At 38.9% G+C, this 20,383-nt stretch overlaps 1 protein-coding gene across 1 annotated transcript; it reads left to right on the top strand.

The window, feature by feature from the left end:
• LOC107609883 lies at nt 7,784–9,814 on the top strand. Its single transcript, XM_016311941.1, has 3 exons — nt 7,784–7,858; nt 9,368–9,601; nt 9,713–9,814. Exons 1-3 carry the CDS (start codon nt 7,784–7,786, stop codon nt 9,812–9,814), a joined length of 411 nt encoding a protein of 136 aa, XP_016167427.1.

The raw sequence follows: 20,383 nt of genomic DNA, 5'->3' as shown, positions 1-20,383 counted from the left end.
ACTTATCTCACATTTATTTGATGAAATAGCGTGGTTTTGTAATTCTCCCTAAATTTGTACTTAAGTGTGAAAACATGCATTTTAGGCGTTAAAATAGCTAAATTTAATTCACTTCAATTCTATTCGATCCCTTGATATGTTTGTTGAGTGATTTCAGATTCATAAGGCAAGTATTGGATAGAAGAAGTGAAGAGAAAAGCATACAAGATAGAGAATTCATGGAAAAACAAGGATTTGGAGTGCTTAGAGCGACGCGCACGCGTGACCGACGCGTACGCGTGAAGAGGCACATCATCCAGGGGACGCGTATGTGTGACATGACTCGTACGCGTGACAAGGAAAAATCCAGACGACACGTACGCGTGACCCACGCGTACGCGTCATAGCCAGCACGTGACCTCATTAAAGTGAAAACGCTGGGCAATTTCTGAGCTTCCCAGGCCCAAATCCAACTGATTCCAGAGACTATTTCATGCAGAATTGAAGATTGGACAAGGAGGGAGCAATTAGTTTAGCTTAGGACCATGCTTTAGTTAGTTTCTAGAGAGAGAAGCTCCCTCTTTTGTCTAGAATTAGGTTAGGATTAGGTTAATTTCTCTTAGATCTAAGTTTTAATTCTTGTTTTCCTTTAGTTTTCCTTGTAATTTCTTATTCCTAAATCTTAATTCTCTTAGTTTACATTGTTAATTTCTCTTTTGGGCCTCTTTTATGTTTATGAATTATTGTTGGATTTGGATTTTCTTTAATGCAATTTCATGTTTGATGTTCTTTTATTGTTGATTTGAGTTGTTGTTATGGTTTCCTTGCAATTGGGTAGTTGATGAAGAGGACTATTGTCGATCTAGAATTTCACAAAATATAGGTTCGTTGCAAGCATATCCTAGACCAACAAACAATTGTCTCAATCAAAGTTTGACTTAATCAAAGTTTTAACCCACTTTTCTAACTTTTGACTTAATCGACTTTCTAACTTTTCTTTTTAGTTTTCAAACTAACTCTTTTATATTCTTTTGGGCATGATAACGGTTGTTTCTTAGCAAACAAGCATCTTTACTATCATTTCATGCATTCTTGGATTGTATTTCTGATTGATGTCTGAATTCTATTTTTCTTGCATTCCAAGAATTTATTCCTTTGGCTCACTTCATGAATGTACCTCAACACCCTTCCATTTCTGATTTTTTGTCTGTTGTTTGTATACTTGCTTCCCATTTTTCTGCTTTGCTTAATATTCTGTATCCTGTATTTCTATTTTTCAGGATGTCCGACAAAGGAAAAGGAAAAGCCAAGGCCACCTCCAGCAAAAGGAAGAGGTCTCAGTCATCCACTGAGCTAGTGACCTCCCGTTTGTCTGAGAAGCGTCTCTCTGAGAAAGAGAAGGCAGATGAAGCTACACCTCCTACCGACTCAGAGAAGTTTTCCAATCTATATTGTGAGCTCCAATTTCCGCGCTATCAAGAGCGGAAGCTCATCTTGGAGAAGAAGCTGGTTATTCCCTCTAATCTAAGGCGGTATACTGAGCCCCAGATTGAGGAGAGGGGTTGAGCCTTCCTAGATAGAGAGCTGGTGAGAGTGAATGACTCTTGTGTCAGAGAGTTCTATTGCAATTTCTTCAGAGTGACCCTTGACTCAGTTCACCTTATAAACAGGCCGGTCATGGTCACAGAGGTGGATATTGAGGAGATCCTCCACTGTCAACCTAAAATCAGTGATAAAGATGCTTTCCAAAGGGCTGAGGAGGAGTTGCACAGCTTGACCTTCGATTATGATGCATTGCACAGTGTGATTGCCCAGCCGGGTGCACCTTGGGAGATGGATTCCTCTAAAGTGACTCCCAAGGGCATGAAGTTTGAGTATATAACGAAGAAGTCTAAGGTATGGCAGCAGATCTTGTCCCATCATGTCATGCCTAGCACTCACTTCACGGAGATTCCAGTTGATATGCTTGTCCTGATCTGGTGTGTCCTTGAGGGGAAGGAGCTGTACCTTCCCCGACTTATCAAACGATACATGTGGCGGGCCCATATCAGGGGCAACCTTCTTTTTCCATGTTTGGTCACGCAGCTCACTCACCGGGCTGGGATCCCTTGGCTACCAGATGATGAGTCACCACCAGCAGTCCACGAGAAGGAGAAAGTTATTCTGTGGGAGACTTGGGTGGGTGACCGACCAGCAGCCCAGTGTAGAGACAGAGCTGCCATAGCAGCAGCATTTGAGCTAGCTTCTTCATTTGTCGTAGCAGGACCCTCGGCAGCACCGTTAGCATCCACCAGGCCAACACCATCTTCATCATCCCAGCCGACCTACCGTCTCGTGCAGTGCTTCTTTGAGCGCATGGATCAGATAGAACGTCGCAACAAGCGACATTATGAGCACCTAAGACAAATGATCGCAGTATTGGGTGTCGACATTCCCTCCGAGCCCGATACTCCTTCCGACTAGTCTGAGGCGGAGGAAGAGGCTCAAGAGGAGGAGGCTCCACAGGCAGAGGACCCTACACAGACTTAGGCCCCCACAGAGACGCAGCAGACTTCTGTGGAGCCACATCCAGAGCCAGAGCCACAGCCTCAGCCAGCTGCAGACGTTGATCCTCTCACCCAGCCTGAGTTATAGCATCGAGGACGATGCTTTCTTCTAAGTGTGGGGAGGTTGCCGTCTTCGGTGGATTTCATTTTGGTGACCATTTTAGACATTCTTGTTTTATTTCACTTTATTTTCAGTATTCACACTTTATTTTTCTGCACTTTCAGCTTTTGTATATATTAGTTATTTTGGATACTTTTGAATTTATCGCATCTTGCACTTTCGTTTGTATATACTCTAGATTTTTAGTTGGATTTGCATCTTTTAGTTTAGTAATATATATATATAGTTGTGATTTGGAAAAATGTGGTTTATTGAGCTTAGTTTACCCTTTTGCATATGAGAATTTGGTTTGGTTAAAAAAAAAAGAGTTAAACTAAGGAATTTTAACCTTTCTCAATCACAACATTTCATTTAGGATATATAGATAATAAGCTTAGTCAAAATAATGAAATTTTCAAGAATTCTATCTATAGGGCACCTCAATTGATATGAGTAAAAAAAATTTTTTAGAACTTGCTTGAATTATATATATTGTGGAACATGTTTTGAGCTAAGAACACAAGCATATGAGTTTTGAGCCTAATTGTGTGGTTACATTATATAACCACTTATTTTCATTCTTGTGTGTATTATTCTCTTTCTATGATTATAATCTTTGATTTGTTTGATTCTTTATGTCCATTATTTTGCTTATGAATGCACTTATATGATGAGGTCATTGTTTCAATTAGCTCACTTACCCAAATAGCCTACCTTTTATCTTCCATTGTTAGCCAACTTTGAGTCTATGCTAAACCCCTTTATTCTTAATTTTAGCACATTTCTAGCCTTAAAGTGAAAAATAATAAATGTCCCTTGTTTGGATCTTTGATTAACTTAGGCTAGTGAGAGTATTTATCATTCAATTGTGGGAGAGTTGGGAACATTGGGTAGAGATAAAAGTGTATTTTGTATATTTGTTGAAAATCATGAGAATTGGGTACATACTCATGTATTAATCATGTTTAAACCATGTGCATTGATATCTTTGTATATAATTCATCAAAAGAAAAAGAGAGAAACAAAAGAAAAATAAAAATAGAAAAAATAGAAAAAAGAAAAAAAAAGAAAGAAAAAAAAGCAATAAAAAGGGGACAAAATGTCCCAAAGTGAAGTTCAATAATAATCAATGCATATGAGTTATGATTAAAAAGAGAATGCATGAGTGTGTGGAAAAGTGAAGAATGGGTAGTTAGGTTAGCATTTAAATAGAATAGGTTGTTGTAGGTTGGGTGGGAAGTTTAGGTTAATCAAAGATTCAAATTCTAGTCCACTTGACCATATGCATCCTTACCTTTACCCTAGCCTCATTACAACCTTTAGATAAGTCCTCATGATATTTGTATGCATGCATGAAATAATTGTTGATTGTTAGATGAAAAACAAATCTTAGAAAGCATGATTAGGGGAGAATTGAGTGAATCAACCTTATACACTTGAGCGATTAGAGCGGATACACATCCGGTGAGGGTTTGATTACTCAATTACATGTTTCCACCCGTGATAATCTCTTTTCTTGCAAGTTTGCAAACTATTTTCAATAAATCAATTCAATTGTGGGTTTGACTTGGTTGCTATTGCCTTAGCCCTCATGTTCATCATGTTTTCTTGGAAATTGATTTACTTTGACTAAGTAGATGCATTCATTTAGATAGATTGCATTTAGGTAGATTGCATGTAGGTAGGTTGCATATAGATAGTTTGCATTGAATAAATGTCGATACCCTTTGTCTCTTTCTTGGTTTAGCATGAGGACATGCTTGATTTAAGTGTGGGAAGGTTTGATAAACCCCAATTTTGTGGTTTATCTTGTGCTTAATTTGGGGGATTTTATCAACTTATCTCACATTTATTCAATGAAATAGTACGATTTTGTAATTCTCCCTAAATTTGTACTTAAGTGTGAAAACATGCTTTTTAGGCCTTAAAATGGCTCATTTTAATTCACTTTAATTCCATTTGATGCCTTGATATATTTGTTGAGTGATTTCAGATTCATAAGGCAAGTATTGGATGGAAGAAATGAAGAGAAAGCATACACGATGGAGAATTCGTGGAAAAACAAGGATTTGGAGTGCTTAGAGCGACGCACATGCGTGACCGACGCGTACGCATGACAAGAAAAATGCCAGACGACGCGTACGCGCGACCCACGTGTACAACTCACAGCCAGCACATGACCTCATTAAAGTGAAAATGTTGGGGGCGATTTCTGAGCTTCCTAGGCCCAAATCCAACTGATTCCAGAGACTATTTCATGTAGAATCAAAGATTGGACAAGGAGGGAGCAATTAGTTTAGCTTCGAACCATGCTTTAGTTAGTTTCTAGAGAGAGAAGCTCCCTCTTCTCTCTAAAATTAGGTTAGGATTAGGTTAAATTCTCTTAGATCTAGGTTTTAATTCTTGTTTTTCTTTAGTTTTCCTTGTAATTTTTTGTTCCTACATCTTAGTTCTCTTAGTTTACATTGTTAATTTCTCTTTTGGGCCTCTTTTATGTTTATTAATTATTGTTGGATTTGGATTTCCTTTAATGCAATTTCATGTTTGATGTTCTTTTATTGTTAATTTGAGTTGTTGTTATGGTTTCCTTGCAATTGGGTAGTTGTAGAATTTATATTTCTTGCAATTTTACTATGCTTTGTGGTGCACGAATTGTGAATCACACTTTTCACAACTCGTACCACTGACCAGCAAGTGCACTGTCATTTAAGAGAGGTGATGGATTCATAGGACATTCATAACTTTAAGACAAAGTTACTAACTACTAATGATCATGTAATAAGACACAAACATATATAAGCACTTAACATAGAGAAAATGAAAAACAGAGAAAGTAAGAACAAGGAACGAGTCCACCTTAGTGATGATGGCATTTCTTTCTTGAGGCACCAATGTTGTTCTTGAGCTCTTTTATGTCTCTTCCTTGCCTTTGTGGCTTGATTCCTAGTGATTTTTGGTATTTCTATCCTCAGTTGCTTCCAATAATTATGTGGAGGGAAGTGCATCCCCTGAGGTATCTCTTGATTTGCAGCCGCATGTTATACCACTGAGCTATAGATCCTTCACATAATTATGATGTCAACACCAAACTTAGTTCAATCACGCCTGATGGGTATTTAGTGGAACCATCAGCAAGTTGGAGACATATCTGGGTTGGTTTAACTTCTTCAGTTAACCCAAGCTTCCTGATAGTGGATGCAGGTATTAGGTTGATGCTTGCCCCAAGATCGCATAAAGCTGTCTTGGTGCAATTACCTTCTAGTATGCATGGTATCAGAAAACTCCCCGGGTCTTTAAGCTTTTCAGGAAAGCTTTTCAGAATGACTGCACTGTATTCTTCAGTGAGGAGAACTCTTTCTGTTTCTCTCCAATCCTTCTTATGACTCAAGATCTCTTTCATGAACTTGGCATAAGAAGGTATTTGCTCAAGTGCTTCTGCAAATGGAATCTTTATTTCAAGAGTCCTGAGATAATCTGCAAAGCGAGCAAATTGCTTATCCTGCTCCTCTTTCTGGAGTTTTTGAGGATAAGGTATCTTGGCTTTATATTCTTCAACCTTAGTTGCTGCAGGTTTATTGCCTACAGAAGTGGTTGAAAAAGCCTTTTTAGAGGGGTTGTTATCAGCATCTGTGTGTGTCTGTTCCCTCACTAGCAATTGAGTTCCAGAGTTAGAAGCTGGAGTGACGTTAGACGCCAGCTCACTGTCTGTTTCTGGCGCCTGAACGCCAGAAATGTGCCCATTTTGGGCGTTCAATGCTGGATTCTGCCCTATTTGGGCGTTCAACGCCAGATTCTTGCCCATTTCTGGCGTTGAACGCCAATCCTGCCTTGTTTCTGGCGTTGAACACCAGTTTTGGGCAAGGTCTAGGCGTTCAGCGCCAGCCTTCCACCAATTCTCTGGCGTTTTAGCGCCAGAATTATTTTTTCCTGGGCTCTTACTGTCCTCAGGTGAATCTTTGGTGGGTTGCTCATTTCTTGACTTTTTGATGCCTTGAGGTGGGGTATTTAATGTTTTCCGCTGGACGCCAGAATTGGGCAGAGAACTGGCGTTGAACGCCAGTTTACGTCGTCTATCCTTGTGCAAAGTATGGACTATTATATATTGCTGGAAAGCCCTAGATGTCTACTTTCCAACTCAATTGGAAGCATGCCATTTCGAGTTCTGTAGCTCTAGAAAATCCACTTTGAGTGCAGGGAGGTCAGAATCCAACAGTATCAGCAGTCCTTTTTCAGCCTGAATCAGATTTTTGCTCAGCTCCTTCAATTTTAGCCAGAAAAATACCTGAAATTACAGAAAAACACACAACTCATAGTAAAGTCCAGAAATATGAATTTTTCCTAAAAACTAATGGAAATAAACTAAAAACTAACTAAAACATACTAAAAACTCTATGAAATTAACCCCAAAAAGCGTATAAAATATCCGCTCATCACTTTCCTTTTATGCCTTCCAAATGTTTGACAAAATGCTTGGTTGGATGTTAGAGTAGATTTTTGAGCATTCTTAGCTTGGAAAGAGAAATTGGGCAATATTGAGTCATTAATACCCAATTTAGATTGGTGATCTAGAGTTGTTAGTTAATATTATTTCCATTGACCCTAATCTCTTGCTAATTCAATTAGTGAGTTGATTAGGACTTTTGAATTGAGATTAACTAGTCTTATTTGACTTTCTCTCGTGTGAAGATAACATTGTACTTTCTTCCATCGTTGGAGTTGACTAAATAGGATAAATTCTTGTTAATCATTGTATGATAATTAATGACTAGGATAGAAAGCCTAAATTCTCAATTCTTGCCCTGAATGCCTCTTTTTTAGTAGTTGTTATCTTTAATTGCTTGGTTTATTTTCTTGCCCCTTTTTACCAACCCAACCCCTTTGATACCATAACCAATAATACGCATACCTCACTGCAATTCCTTGAGAAGACGACCCGAGACTAATACTCTCGGTTACTTTTGTTGGGTTGGACTTGTGACAACCAAAACAATTAAACTCTGATTGAGTACTATTTGTCGGTTGGAAACTTTACTATCAACGGAATTATTTTGTGTGAACTATGCTCTATTTTTTCAAACATGGTTGAAAAGTACATTGAGGTATTTATGGATGATTTTTCTATTTTTGGTCATTCTTTTGAATCTTGCCTTATGCATTTATGGTCACTGAAGGTATTATTCTTGGACACCGGATTTCAAGTAAAGGAATTGAGGTTGATAAAGCTAAGGTGAAGGTAATTGAAAAATTACCACCACCCACTAATGTTAAGGCAATCTGAAGTTTCTTAGGACATGCAAGATTTTATAGGAGGTTTATAAAGGATTTTTCTAAGATTGCTAATCCTTTGAGCAACCTCTTGGTTGCGGACATTCCTTTTAACTTTGATGATGATTGCTTGCATGCCTTTGAGACTCTCAAAGCAAGGCTTGTCTCTGCTCCCATCATAGCTTCTCCCAACTGGAATCTACCATTCGAGTTGATGTGTGATGCCAGTGATTATGCTATAGGAGCTATCTTGGGACAGAAACAAGACAAGCTTATGCACGTCATTTATTATGCTAGCTGTGTATTAAATGACGCTCAAAAGAATTACACAACTAAAAAAAAGAGTTACTAGCTGTAGTGTATGCTTTTGATAAGTTTAGGTCCTATTTAATTGGTTCTAAGTTTATTGTTTATACTGACCATGCTGCTCTTAAGTACCTTCTAACCAAGCAGAATTCTAAACTAAGATTGATCAGGTGGGTGCTACTTCTTTAGGAGTTTGACATTGACATTAGAGACAGAAAAGGGTCAGAGAATCAAGTAGCTGACCACTTTTCCCGGATTAAGCCTGGAGAGGGGATACAACAACCCACAGTGGTGACTGAGACCTACCCGGATGAGCAACTCTTATGATTCAGAGGGCTCTGTGGTTTGCAGACATTGCAAACTACAAAGCCATGAGGTTCATCTCCAAGGAGTACACTAAACAATAAGTTAAAAAGCTTTTAAATGATTCCAAGTACTTCTTGTGGGAGGAACCTTATCTTTTTAAGAGATGCTCAGATGGAATTATCCGGTGTTGTGTCTCAGATGAGGAAACACAGTAAATTCTCTATCATTGTCATGGTTCTGAGTATGGAGGCCATTTTGGTGGTGAAAGGACGACTACTAAGGTCCTCTAGATCAGTTTTTATTGGCCGACTCTCTTTAGAGATGCTCGAAAATTTGTGAGGAACTGTGACAAGTGCTAAAGCATGGGAAACCTTCCCCACAACCATGAGATGACACAGCAAGGAATTCTAGAGATTGAGTTGTTTGATGTGTAGAGTATTGATTTCATGGGTCTTTTCCCACCTTCATACTCAAACACTTACATTTTGGTGGTGGTTGATTTTGTGTCCAAGTGGGTGGAAGCAGTGGCTTTACCCACTAATGATTCCAAGGTGGTGCTGAGCTTTCTTCAGAGGTATATTTTCAGCCGGTTTGGTGTCTCTAAGACGCTAATTAGTGATGGAGGAAGCCACTTCTGCAACAGACAGTTGGACTCACTTCTATAGAGATACAGAGTCCATCATAAGGTGGCAACCTCTTATCACCCATAGATAAGTTGACAGGTTGAGGTCTCCAACAGGGAACTCAAGAGAATCCTAGAGAAGACTATAAGCACTTCAAGGAAGGACTAGGCTAAGAAGCTTGATGATACTCTCTGGACATACCGGACTGTATTAAGACTCCTATTGGGATGTCCCCATACCAGTTAGTATATGATAAGGCATGTCACTTGCCAGTGGAGTTAGAGCACAAAGCATATTGGGTGACAAAGTTCTTGAACTTTGATGTCAAGGTTGCAGGAGAGAAAAGACTGTTCCAACTAAATGAGCTTGATGAGTTCAGAAACTCTGCTTATAAGAATGCCAAGTTCTACAAAGAAAAGGCTAAGTTGTGGCATAATAAGAAGATAACAATAAGAGCATTTGAGCCAGGCCAAAAGGTTCTACTATTTAATTCTAGGATTAAGCTCTTTTCCTAGAAGCTGAAGTCTCTGTGGTCAGGACCTTTTATGGTAACCAAACTGTCACTGTATGGTCATGTGGAACTTCAGGAAGAGAACTCTGATAGAAAATTCACAGTCAATAGCCAGAAGTTAAAGCATTATCTTGGAGGCAAGATTGATCACCAGAGGTCCATTCATCTACTGATTTAGCAGAGTTGACCGTCAAGCTAGTGACGATAAAGAAGCGCTTGTTCAGAGGTAACCCAACCCTTAGTATCCTTTGATTTTAAGTTCATTTTGGTTTTCATTTAATTTGGATTCTTATCCATATTTTTCCTTGGGTTATTTACGTATGTGGTCATGCAAAGTGTTTAGAATAGGAACAAGAGGAATCTGAAGGAAGAATAGAATACCCTGGAGAGGATTTCATTCGGGTGCTCTAGCACTAAACTCTAGGATGGGTGTTTAGTGCCAAAAATGGCACACTTTTCAAGGTTACTCTCTATTCAGTTGGCAACATTTAGCGCCGAATAGCATGCATTTTGAGGTCATTTACGTTGATTCTGGTGCTAAACACGAACCTGGGCATTTAGCGCTAAAAATGGCACAAATTTCAAGACAAAGCCAGAAATGGCATGAGAAGTGTGGTGTAAATGCCAGGAGTGGTGTTTAACGCCCTAAATGACACAAGCATCAATGAGTTTTCTGTTCATTTGGCGTTAAACGCATACCTGAACGTTTAGCGCCAAGCCCTCGTCCCCAATTTCAAAAAAATATATATTTTGAAAATGCTGCGGTGCTAAATGCCGAAGCTAGCATTTAGCACCAGCAGTGCAAAACGGTCACATCAAGCAAGGGTCAAAGTTTGAAAGTTTTGGATTCTGTGGGTCCCACCCACGTCAATTCCCATCCATTCATCCCCTCATTCTCGTTTCCCCTTTTCCCTCCCCAATTAATTCCCTTCAATTCCCCATTCCCCATCCCACTTACCCACCATCACTCCACGTCAATGTTCCATCTTTTCACCCCCCCTTCCCCAACGGTTACTCCTTTTCCGATTACCCCTGTAAGACCCAGAACCTTTGAAAAGTCTTATTATGATCAAGTCTCAAATCATATGGTTATTTATAGCCTTAATTTCAGAAATTATTTTATTAAAGATAATTAAGGTAATTATTATCCAATTTTATAATTATTGGATTATTTTCTATATTCAGAGTATAAAGTTGGTAGTTGTGAAATAATAAGGATTTCTATATGATTTGAATTAAATAAGTAATATTTTCAATATTAATACTGCTACCTTGGAAAATAAGGGATTTAATTATATTACTCCTAATTATTTGATTTGGACATTTTATTGAAAATAATTTATGAAATTGATGAGCAAATAGTATTTTTATACATTATTATTAATGGATTAGAATTTATTTCCAATTATTATAATATCCCTATTTTTATTTGAAATTACTAAAATACCCCTAACCCTAGTTTTTAAAAAAAAAATGAAACCCTAAACCCTTCATCCCAGCAGCCAAACCCTTACCCTGTTTTCCCTTTCACCCACGGACAGCACACACGGTTTCCTTTTCTTTTCCATAGAAGAAGGAAAACAGAAATGGAGAGAGGGGGAAGCTGGGATGCGGACTGCCGAACGAAGAGAAGGGAAGGACGGCGCCGGCGGGCGTCACTGCCGCCGTGTTACACCGGGGAGAGTGAGCTTGAGAAGGGAGATCGGGCAGAGAGGGAAGGGCTGCGCTGTGACCCGCACCTCGTCGCCGCTCGCGCCGCCGACTAGCTCGCCGCTGCCTCTGTTCGTCACACCATCACTCCTAGCCGCGCCATCGCCGAGGAGTCATCGCTGTCGAGGGAGCCCAGAGGAGAGAAACTGCGCGAGGATATGGGCGCAGAAGTTACGAAGAGCTTATTTAATTGTTGTTGTGATGCTCTATAGTGTTTTAGTTATGGTTTATTGTACCCTCGCCTTTATCTTGATATAATCTGTAAGAGGGATAGGAATTGTATTGGATTATGTTTGTAATATTATTTATATATATGTATGTATATATATGGATGTACTCTTTATGAGTTTTTGTAAGTTGTATGGTATTTATGGATGTACGTTATCGAACGAAAGTATCTTTGGGAGCGGTATTGCGGTTTAAAGTTTTAAACAGGCTCATATTTTAGTATTAAATAGTATAAGTGTCGTCGTAATGTCCGAGCTATCAGAGCTACGCAGCCGGGAGCGTGAGCTTTGGTAGTTAGGGTGTTACAACCCCCATTTAATTTTCCTTACCCTCCCCTCTTGACCGAACCCAACCCTCCCCTCCCCCTTTAAATACACAACCTTTTCACCCTTTTTACCACCACATACACTCCTCCACTTCTATTCCCTTCTCTTACCCATCTACCCCACACACATTTTGTTTCTCTTTCCATACTTCTTTCCCCTCTTTTTTACTCTTCTTATCCTCTATATATTCTCCACATCCCCATCATCTTTTATTGTTCTTCATCCTTCTACCATCCCTTATATTTATTTTCTTTTTCTCTTCACCCTATTTTTCTTTTTATCTTTGCTGGGGGACGAGCAAAAATGTTTGGTGTTAGGGCGCTTTGCTTTTCTCTCTTTTTGACTATTCTATATGGCTTCCAAGACTAGAGAATCCTCTTCTAGGAAGAAAAAGGAAAAGGCTCCGGCAACCCGTCTATTTGACAACAACCGATTTAGCTCCAAAACTCATGAAGATCACTTTCATGAGATTGTAAGCAAGAAGGTCATCCTGGAGGTGCGATTTGACTTGCAATCGGATGAATATCCAGAGATCTGGGAGCAGATTCTGTGGAGGGGTTGGGAAGTTCAGTGCAACCCCATGACTAATGTAGGCGTTCTGATGGTCTGGAAGTTTTAGGCCAATGCTTGGGTGACTTATAGGCATGTCAAGGGTGTGAACCCCGACCCAAAGAACTGGTGCACTATGGTCCAAGGGAGGATTCTGGAGTTTGGTCCAGAGAGAGTGAGAGACATATTTCATTTGCCACCGACCCGAGAGGACCCTCATTCTTACACCAAGAGGGTCAACAGTGATCAGAGGCTGGACCAGATCCTCACTGACATATGCCTCCCCAAAACACAGTGGACGTGTGATGCTGGGGGCAGCCATACCAGTTGGGAAGTCATGATCTAAATCTGATTGCTCGGGGTGGTTGGAGTTCATTTAACACTCAATCATTCCTATGAGTAACCAATCGGAGGTTATGATTGACCGAGCTATGATGATTCATTGCATCATGCTCACTAATGAGGTGGAGGTGCATCATGTGATCCTTCAGGAGTTGTACAACATAGCCGCAAAGGCCTCCACTTTTGCTAGACTAGCCTTACCCCACCTCATCTCCACCTATGTGGGACCGCTCGAGTCTGCATTGATCGAGACACCCCTATTGACGTCAACAGGCCGATCATTAGGAAGGGTATGGAGTATGCCCGAGCATCGCCTCAGGAGCCAGTTCCCCCTCCTCAGCAGGAGCAATCGGTGATGCCTCATGGATACTATTTCCCTCCATGGGATTATTAGGATTAGTTGACAGTATCCATTGGGCAACTGACATCACCACTTGATCAGCTGAGGATCGATCATGAGGGCCACTCTGCCCTTCTCCAACAGCTAGTGAAAGAGCAACAGAGCCAGATGTGGGATATGGATGAGCTGAGGCGCAATTTTGGAGCTTGGAGAGGATTCCTAGGAAGGAGCGGCCACCATGACAACTGAGGTGGTTTAGCTCCTTTTATGCTATTTATTTATTTCAGTTCTTATATTATTTATCTCCTATTTTTTAGTGCTTATTAGTGTTTCCTTTGGATAGTCCTGTCTAGAGTCAGTGGTTCTATTTATATTCAGTAGTTTAATTATCTTTAAAATTCTATGCTTGTTTTAAAAAGAGGTTTCATGTATTGCTCACTGAGCTTGAAAAAAAAAGAAAAAGAAAAAGTGAAGAAAAGTGGTGTAATTGCATGAGAACTTGAGTTATATATTCTGAGTTATCTTATTTACTTAGATGTGGTGGTATCATCTGTGACTCTAAATGTATGGATGAATAGTTCATGATTAATGTTGAAGTTAAGGATGTTGATTCTTGAAGTACAGAAATTTAGAGAAGTATTATAGATTCTCTAAATTAAACAAAAAATTAATCATTGAAGCAAAATAAACAGCAGAAAGAAAAAGAAAATAAAGTGCAAGGTCCAAGGCGCTGAGCATCAATGGCTAGAAAGGTCAAATATGATTAAAATATCAAAGAGTTGTTTTCCTAGCCATATGCTTGTGGTGTGAATGTGTCAAGGAATTCTTGAGACAGAATACTAAGAGTCAAGACCAAGTACAATTACAGAGTATGCCAAAGGCTCTGAGCACCACTGATTGGGAGAAATTAAAAGGAAAAAAATTAGAACTCAAAGAGTTCCCCAATGAAGTGCTTGTGGTGTTTTTTATGTCAAGTTAAGCCCGAGACAAAATATTTAGAGTCACGGCTAGGCTCAAGGTGCAAAGCACCAAAGAAAAAAATAAGAAAAAGCTATGTTTAAGGATAATCAACGGTTGAAAAGGAAGAGAATTCATAATATTATCCGAGTTCTAGTTCTGAAAGACATCGACATTTTCTGAGTTTCAAAGGATAGTGAGATGCCGAAACTATTCAAAATCACAATGTCATTAATCCCACTCAGTAAATGGACGAGAGCTTAAGTGAAAACTTCATTCTTGTGCAGTTTCACTTCTCAATCCTATATTATTTTTAGTTGCTTGAGGACAAGCAACAGTTCAAGTTTGGTGTTGTGATGCGTGAGCATCTTTTCCTTGTTTTCTTGTTATTTTAGATATGAAATTATTGAGTTTTATTGAGATTCTAGTGTTTGAAGCCTATTTGGATGCTACTTTGAGTCGTTCTGTTGTTTTGATTATTTTAGGTGAAGTTTGGATCGGTTTAGCAGAGTTTGTATGCAAGAAAAGAGAAGAATTTAGAATCTGCTAAGCTGGCGCTATACGCCGTATCTGGCGTTTAGCGCCCATGGGCTTTGGGATGTGTGCAACCATTCTACTAAGCTGGCACTAAATGCGGACCTTGGTGTTTAGTGCTAGGAGCTTTGTGATTCATACCAAGCCTCTGCCTCATGGGGCGCTAAACACCAAGCCCAGCGTTTAGCGCCAGGAAGTCAGAAACGACGAGGAACTCACTGCCACCAGGGGCACTAAACGCCAAACCTGGCGTTTAGCACCAGAAAGTCAGATTTGAAATGGAAGTTACTGCCACCTGGGGCGCTAAATGCTGAATCTGGCGTTTAGCGCCAATGACGCGGATCCACTTTTATGATGAGGCTTCATTAGTTAGATTTGGCTTTTAATTTATTTTCTTTTATTTTGTTTTAAGTATTTCTATTCCCAAACACAATCTTTTGGGATTTAGTAATTATTAGTTTATTTTATTTTCAAATCAAATGAGGTTAGATATAAAAGAAAAAGATTTAGACCTTCGGGCTCTCCCTAGAGACTACCTCATTCCGCACTCGACACATTTTTTGAACCCTAGCTTTTCTCTGAGTCATGGGCAACTAAACCTCCTTGGTTAAGGTTAGGAGCTTTATTCATTGTATGGATTGATACTATTGCCATTCTATTTTGATTAATGTATTGATTTCAATTTCAAGGAATAGCTTTCGATCTTTGTCTTAGGGATTAGGGTATATTGGAAGATAACCCTCTTTCTACTTGAGTTCCTGTTAAATCTTGGAAAAGTAATTTACTTGAACATAAGCTTGAAAACAATTCCTCCTAAATTGCTAATTGCTTAGACTTAACGTGATATGTGACATATAATCCTCTTATATCTGGTAAGTAGAGTTTTTGTGGCTAAGAGACTAGAATTGGACTTAAACCTCTAATCGAAATTAAGTGACCAAGGAATTGGCGGTTGACTAGATTAGAGGAGACTAAATTACTAAGAAATTAGGGTTTAGTCAATCACAGTTTGTCATGAAGTAAATCTTGCATTATTAAAATAGTTGATAAGAAATATAAATCTGGAAATAAACAACTCTGAAACCTTAATAACTATTCTCTCTCATATATTCTTCACACCAAATTCACTGTTTGCCACCTATTTAATGCAATTAAAACCTAAAACATTATTTTCTGCTTGTCTGACTAAGTGAATCATTTAACCATTGTTGCTTGGTCCATCAATCCTCGTGGGATCGACCCTCACTCACCTGAGGTATTACTTGGTACGACCCGGTGCACTTGCCCGTAAGTTGTGGATTGTAAATTCCGCACTAGCACTCATCAGTAGTGTGCCCATGTTTCTGATGAAAGGTGCAGTATTTGGATTTATCTACGTTCTTCATATCCTGGTAATTTCCGGCTCTCCGAGGAGGCTTGATGAGCTTTGCATTCAAGATTTCTTTGATTATCTCCTCCCTTTTGGTGTTGAATTATGTATAGAAGTCATAACGGGGGGTTAATTTAAAGGTCATTTTGTTATTCCAAGATTTATCCTCGTCCTTATTATTATTGGTTTTTTTTTCCAACTTTCGAGCTTGACTAAGTTCGTCAATCTCCATTTGACCTTTAGCTTTCTCGCGAAACTCGACAAGTATTTTTAGTTTTGCTACAGTGATTGCTTCTTGGAATTTTCCTAGATGAGGTCCGCTTTTGATGGCATGTAAATGTACTTCGAGATGGAGATCTAGGATGGTTATTGCCACCTTCGTAAAACGAGTAATATAGTCTCCCAGACTTCCATTTTGTCTTTGCTTGATTGTGTTCAAGTAGTCAGAATCATGTAGATAAATGGAAGATGTAGCAAACTGATCTTCAAACAGTTTTGCCAATTCCTGAAAATGAGAAATAGAATCTACAGGCAAAGAATAAAACTAATCATATGCAGGACCATCTAAAAAGGTAGGAAAACAATGATATAAAACAGGGTCAAAAGTACTGTTTACTATCATTATAGATCAGATATCTTGATGTGCTTCTTCAGGTCACCCAATCCGTCATAACGAGTTAAAGTCGTTGGCAGAGTGAACCTTTGGGACATTTGAAAATTCATGACATCAGCCATGAATGGACCAATGGCATTGTCCAATTCATCATCGTCATTGGCTTGTGGATTTTCTTTTCGCCGTTAAGTGTCAGAGACGTGTGTTGGATCAGAATTGTCTTCCTCATCCTCTGGTCACTCATTATGACTATCATTATTTTCAATCCGAGTATTGGTTAACTCGACTATTTGGTTTGTCATTCTTTCGTTTTCTTCCGCCATGCGCTGATTAGCCTGTTGTAATGAAAAAAAGTTTTTATTTCTCGGCCCCACGGTCGGCGCCAATTGGTCTCGTGTGATGATCGGGGTATAGTTTTTCCTCCAATAGTCAACTCCAAGCTTCTTGTCTGGGAAGAGTTATACCTTGGTGCAAAAAAAATCAAAAGAAAAAGGTACCTGCAAAAGGCACTCCAATGCTCAAGTCAATAAATGTGTGAAACGATCATATCATGATAAAATGTCTTACCTTCCTTATATGTGAGGTGAGATATTGACAGTTATGTTTCAAGAATAATTTGTATTAAAGAAAAATAATATCATATCAAGATATTATGATATTTGTTTTGGTGTATAAATTTGAATTATAACGTTTGAACGAATTATAATATTTGACCGAATTATAACAGTCATATCAATTATTAAACAAGTTGTTTAAGTTGATTGATTTTTTTGTTGATGGTGGATAAACCACTATTTTATGGTTTATATTGTGTTTAATTGTGTGGTTTTATCATGATCCTTACCCACTTATTCATTAAAATAGCATGCATTTATATTTCCTTCCTGAAATTATTACATGATTGAAAACTACCTCCTAGAGACTTTTAATTATGCATTTTAATTCTCCTTTACTCCATTTGATGCCGTGATCTGTGTGTTAAGCATTTCAGGCTTTATAGGGCATGAATGAGTTGGAGATTGGAAAGGAAGCTAGCAAAAATGGAAGGAACACAAGAAATTGAGGAGATAACCAGCGAGAAGTGACGCGGCCGCATGGCTCACGCGACCGCGCGGAAGAGGAGAAATCACAGTGATGCGGCCGCATGGCTCACGCGACCGCGCGGAATGGAAAAGCACAAGCGACGCGGAGGCGTGGATGACGCGAACGCGTGGCATGGAAAAACGCGAATAACGCGTCCGCATGAGCGACGCGATCGCATGACGTGCGCGATCTGCATAATTTGCAGAATCGCTGGGGGCGATTTTGGACCCTATTTTGACCCAATTTTCGGCCCAGAACAACAGACTAGAGTCAGAGAACATGCAGAAACCAAAAGCAACATTCATTCTACACAGTTTTAGTTTTAGATCTGGTTTACTCCTCCTCTAGGTTTTCTCTCCATACATTCATAGTTCTTAGGACTTAATTTTCTCTTACTTTTTGGCATTGGAACACTGAGAAGAGTTATTACCTCATCAAGACTTCGTCATTCTAGTTCGTTTTCTTTACTTGGCTTTACTCTTCCATGTTCTTTGCTTTGTTTAATTTTACCATTGGAATATTTTTAGGATTATTTAATACAAGGATCACTTTTATTTTTAATTGACTATTTTGATTTTTATTTACAATGTATTTCTTTAATTTCTCTTTATATGCTATGAATTTTACATTCACCATGAGCGAGTAGTTCCCTAACTTGATGGGGGATTGATTGAAAGGAACCCTTGAGTTGGAAGGCTTGAAAGAAAAATTGTAATTGGGTTTATGGTTGGATTGTCTTCTAGTCACTAACACCAATCTCTTTTAATTAAGTGGATTGCAACTTGTGAACAAACGTAGCATTCCAACTTGTTTGACTTTCCCTTACCTAGTAAAGGATAACTAAACATGACAACCTTTAATTGTCAATTAATCCTGAGAGAATTCCAACAATAATAGGGATTCCAACTAATCAATTCATAGTTCTTAGGATTTTAATTTTCTCTTGCTTTTACATTGGGATATTGAGAAGAGTTATTACCTCATCAAGACTTCGTCATTTAGTTCGTTTTCTTTACTTGGCTTTACTCTTCCATGTTCTTTGCTTTGTTTAATTTTACCATTGGAATATTTTTAGGATTATTTAATACAAGGATCACTTTTATTTTTAATTGACTATTTTGATTTTTATTTACAATGTATTTCTTTAATTTCTCTTTATATGCTATGAATTTTACATTCACCATGAGCGAGTAGTTCCCTAACTTGATGGGGGATTGATTGAAAGGAACCCTTGAGTTGGAAGGCTTGAAAGAAAAATTGTAATTGGGTTTATGGTTGGATTGTCTTCTAGTCACTAACACCAATCTCTTTTAATTAAGTGGATTGCAACTTGTGAACAGACGTAGCATTCCAACTTGTTTGACTTTCCCTTACCTAGTAAAGGATAACTAAATAGGACAACTCTTAACTGTCAATTAATCTTGAGAGTATTTCAACAATAATAGGGATTCCAACTAATCAATTCCCAATCAAGGCCTTTATTTACATTATTCAAATTCTCCAATTTAATTTCCTGCTTACTCAATTCAAACTTTTTTGAAAACCTCTGATTAATAAAATAGCACGCTTTTCTGCAACTCGTTGGGAGACGACCGGGGACTCATACTCCCAGTAATTTAATTTCAATTTTCTGTGACACCTTTTTAAATTGATAGGCAGATTTTTGGAGAGTTAAGAACTATACTTGCAACGTATATAAATTAACAATTTTTGATTCGCCAATTTCTGTCCGCATCAATTTTTGGCGCCGTTGCCGGGGAGTTGTAATAGAGTGCTAAAGTTATTAATTAGAATTTATTTGTTTGCATTTTATTTTATTTTGCTACTATGAGCTGCATGTTTCTTTCGTCAAATGACGCGTTCACTTCCTGATCCAAGCCTGCCAATATTCAATCCTGAAATTGAAAGGACAATTTCACGAATAAGGCGAGCTCGGTGTCGGTTAGCCCTCTCTGAGGGCGGATCTGAAACGTCAGTTGAAGAAGAAACCAGCCCCCGTTCTACTGATTCGGTTGATTCACGTGCAGAAGATATGGCAGCTAGGAGAGTTACCATCCAGGAGGAAGGAGCCCCTGATTTTACAATGCAACCGTTTCAAGCGCATCACCCAGCAGTGGCTACAGATTTTGAAATAAAGACCGCACTGCTCAATTTGATGCCCAAGTTTCATGGCTTACCTGCTCAATAGCCTATCAAGCACCTGAGAGATTTTCGAGCAGCCTGTTCTACTGTCAGGCGTGATGGTGCTGATGAAACTTCAATTTTGCTGAAAGCTTTCCCGTTTTCTCTTGAGGGAAAAGCAAGAGAGTGGTACTACACTCAACCCCTAGCAAATGTATCCAACTGGGATACGCTCAGAAAAGAGTTTTTGGAGAAATTCTTTCCATCTGAAGTTACTGAAAAACTGAGGAAAGACATTTCCACAATTGTTCAAGATGACAACGAGACTCTCTTTGAATACTGGAAACGCTTCAATAATCTTCTGGAAGCATGCCCCCACCACATGATTGACAAAATAGTGTTACTCAGCTATATCACACAGGGTATGAGGCCCCAAGATAAGACCACATTGGAAAGTGCTAGCAATGGGTCTATGAAGAAGTACAAGACCACTGATGAGGCATGGCAATTGATCAGCGACTTAGCTGAATCTACTAGGAACCACAGACAGAAGCAAGGCCATTCAAAAGCCGTTG

This window comes from Arachis ipaensis, chromosome B01, assembly GCF_000816755.2.
Source record: "Arachis ipaensis cultivar K30076 chromosome B01, Araip1.1, whole genome shotgun sequence".
Lineage (NCBI taxonomy): Eukaryota > Viridiplantae > Streptophyta > Magnoliopsida > Fabales > Fabaceae > Arachis > Arachis ipaensis.
The sequence above is the reverse complement of the archived record's forward strand: the minus strand, read 5'-3'. Positions and strand labels throughout refer to the sequence as shown.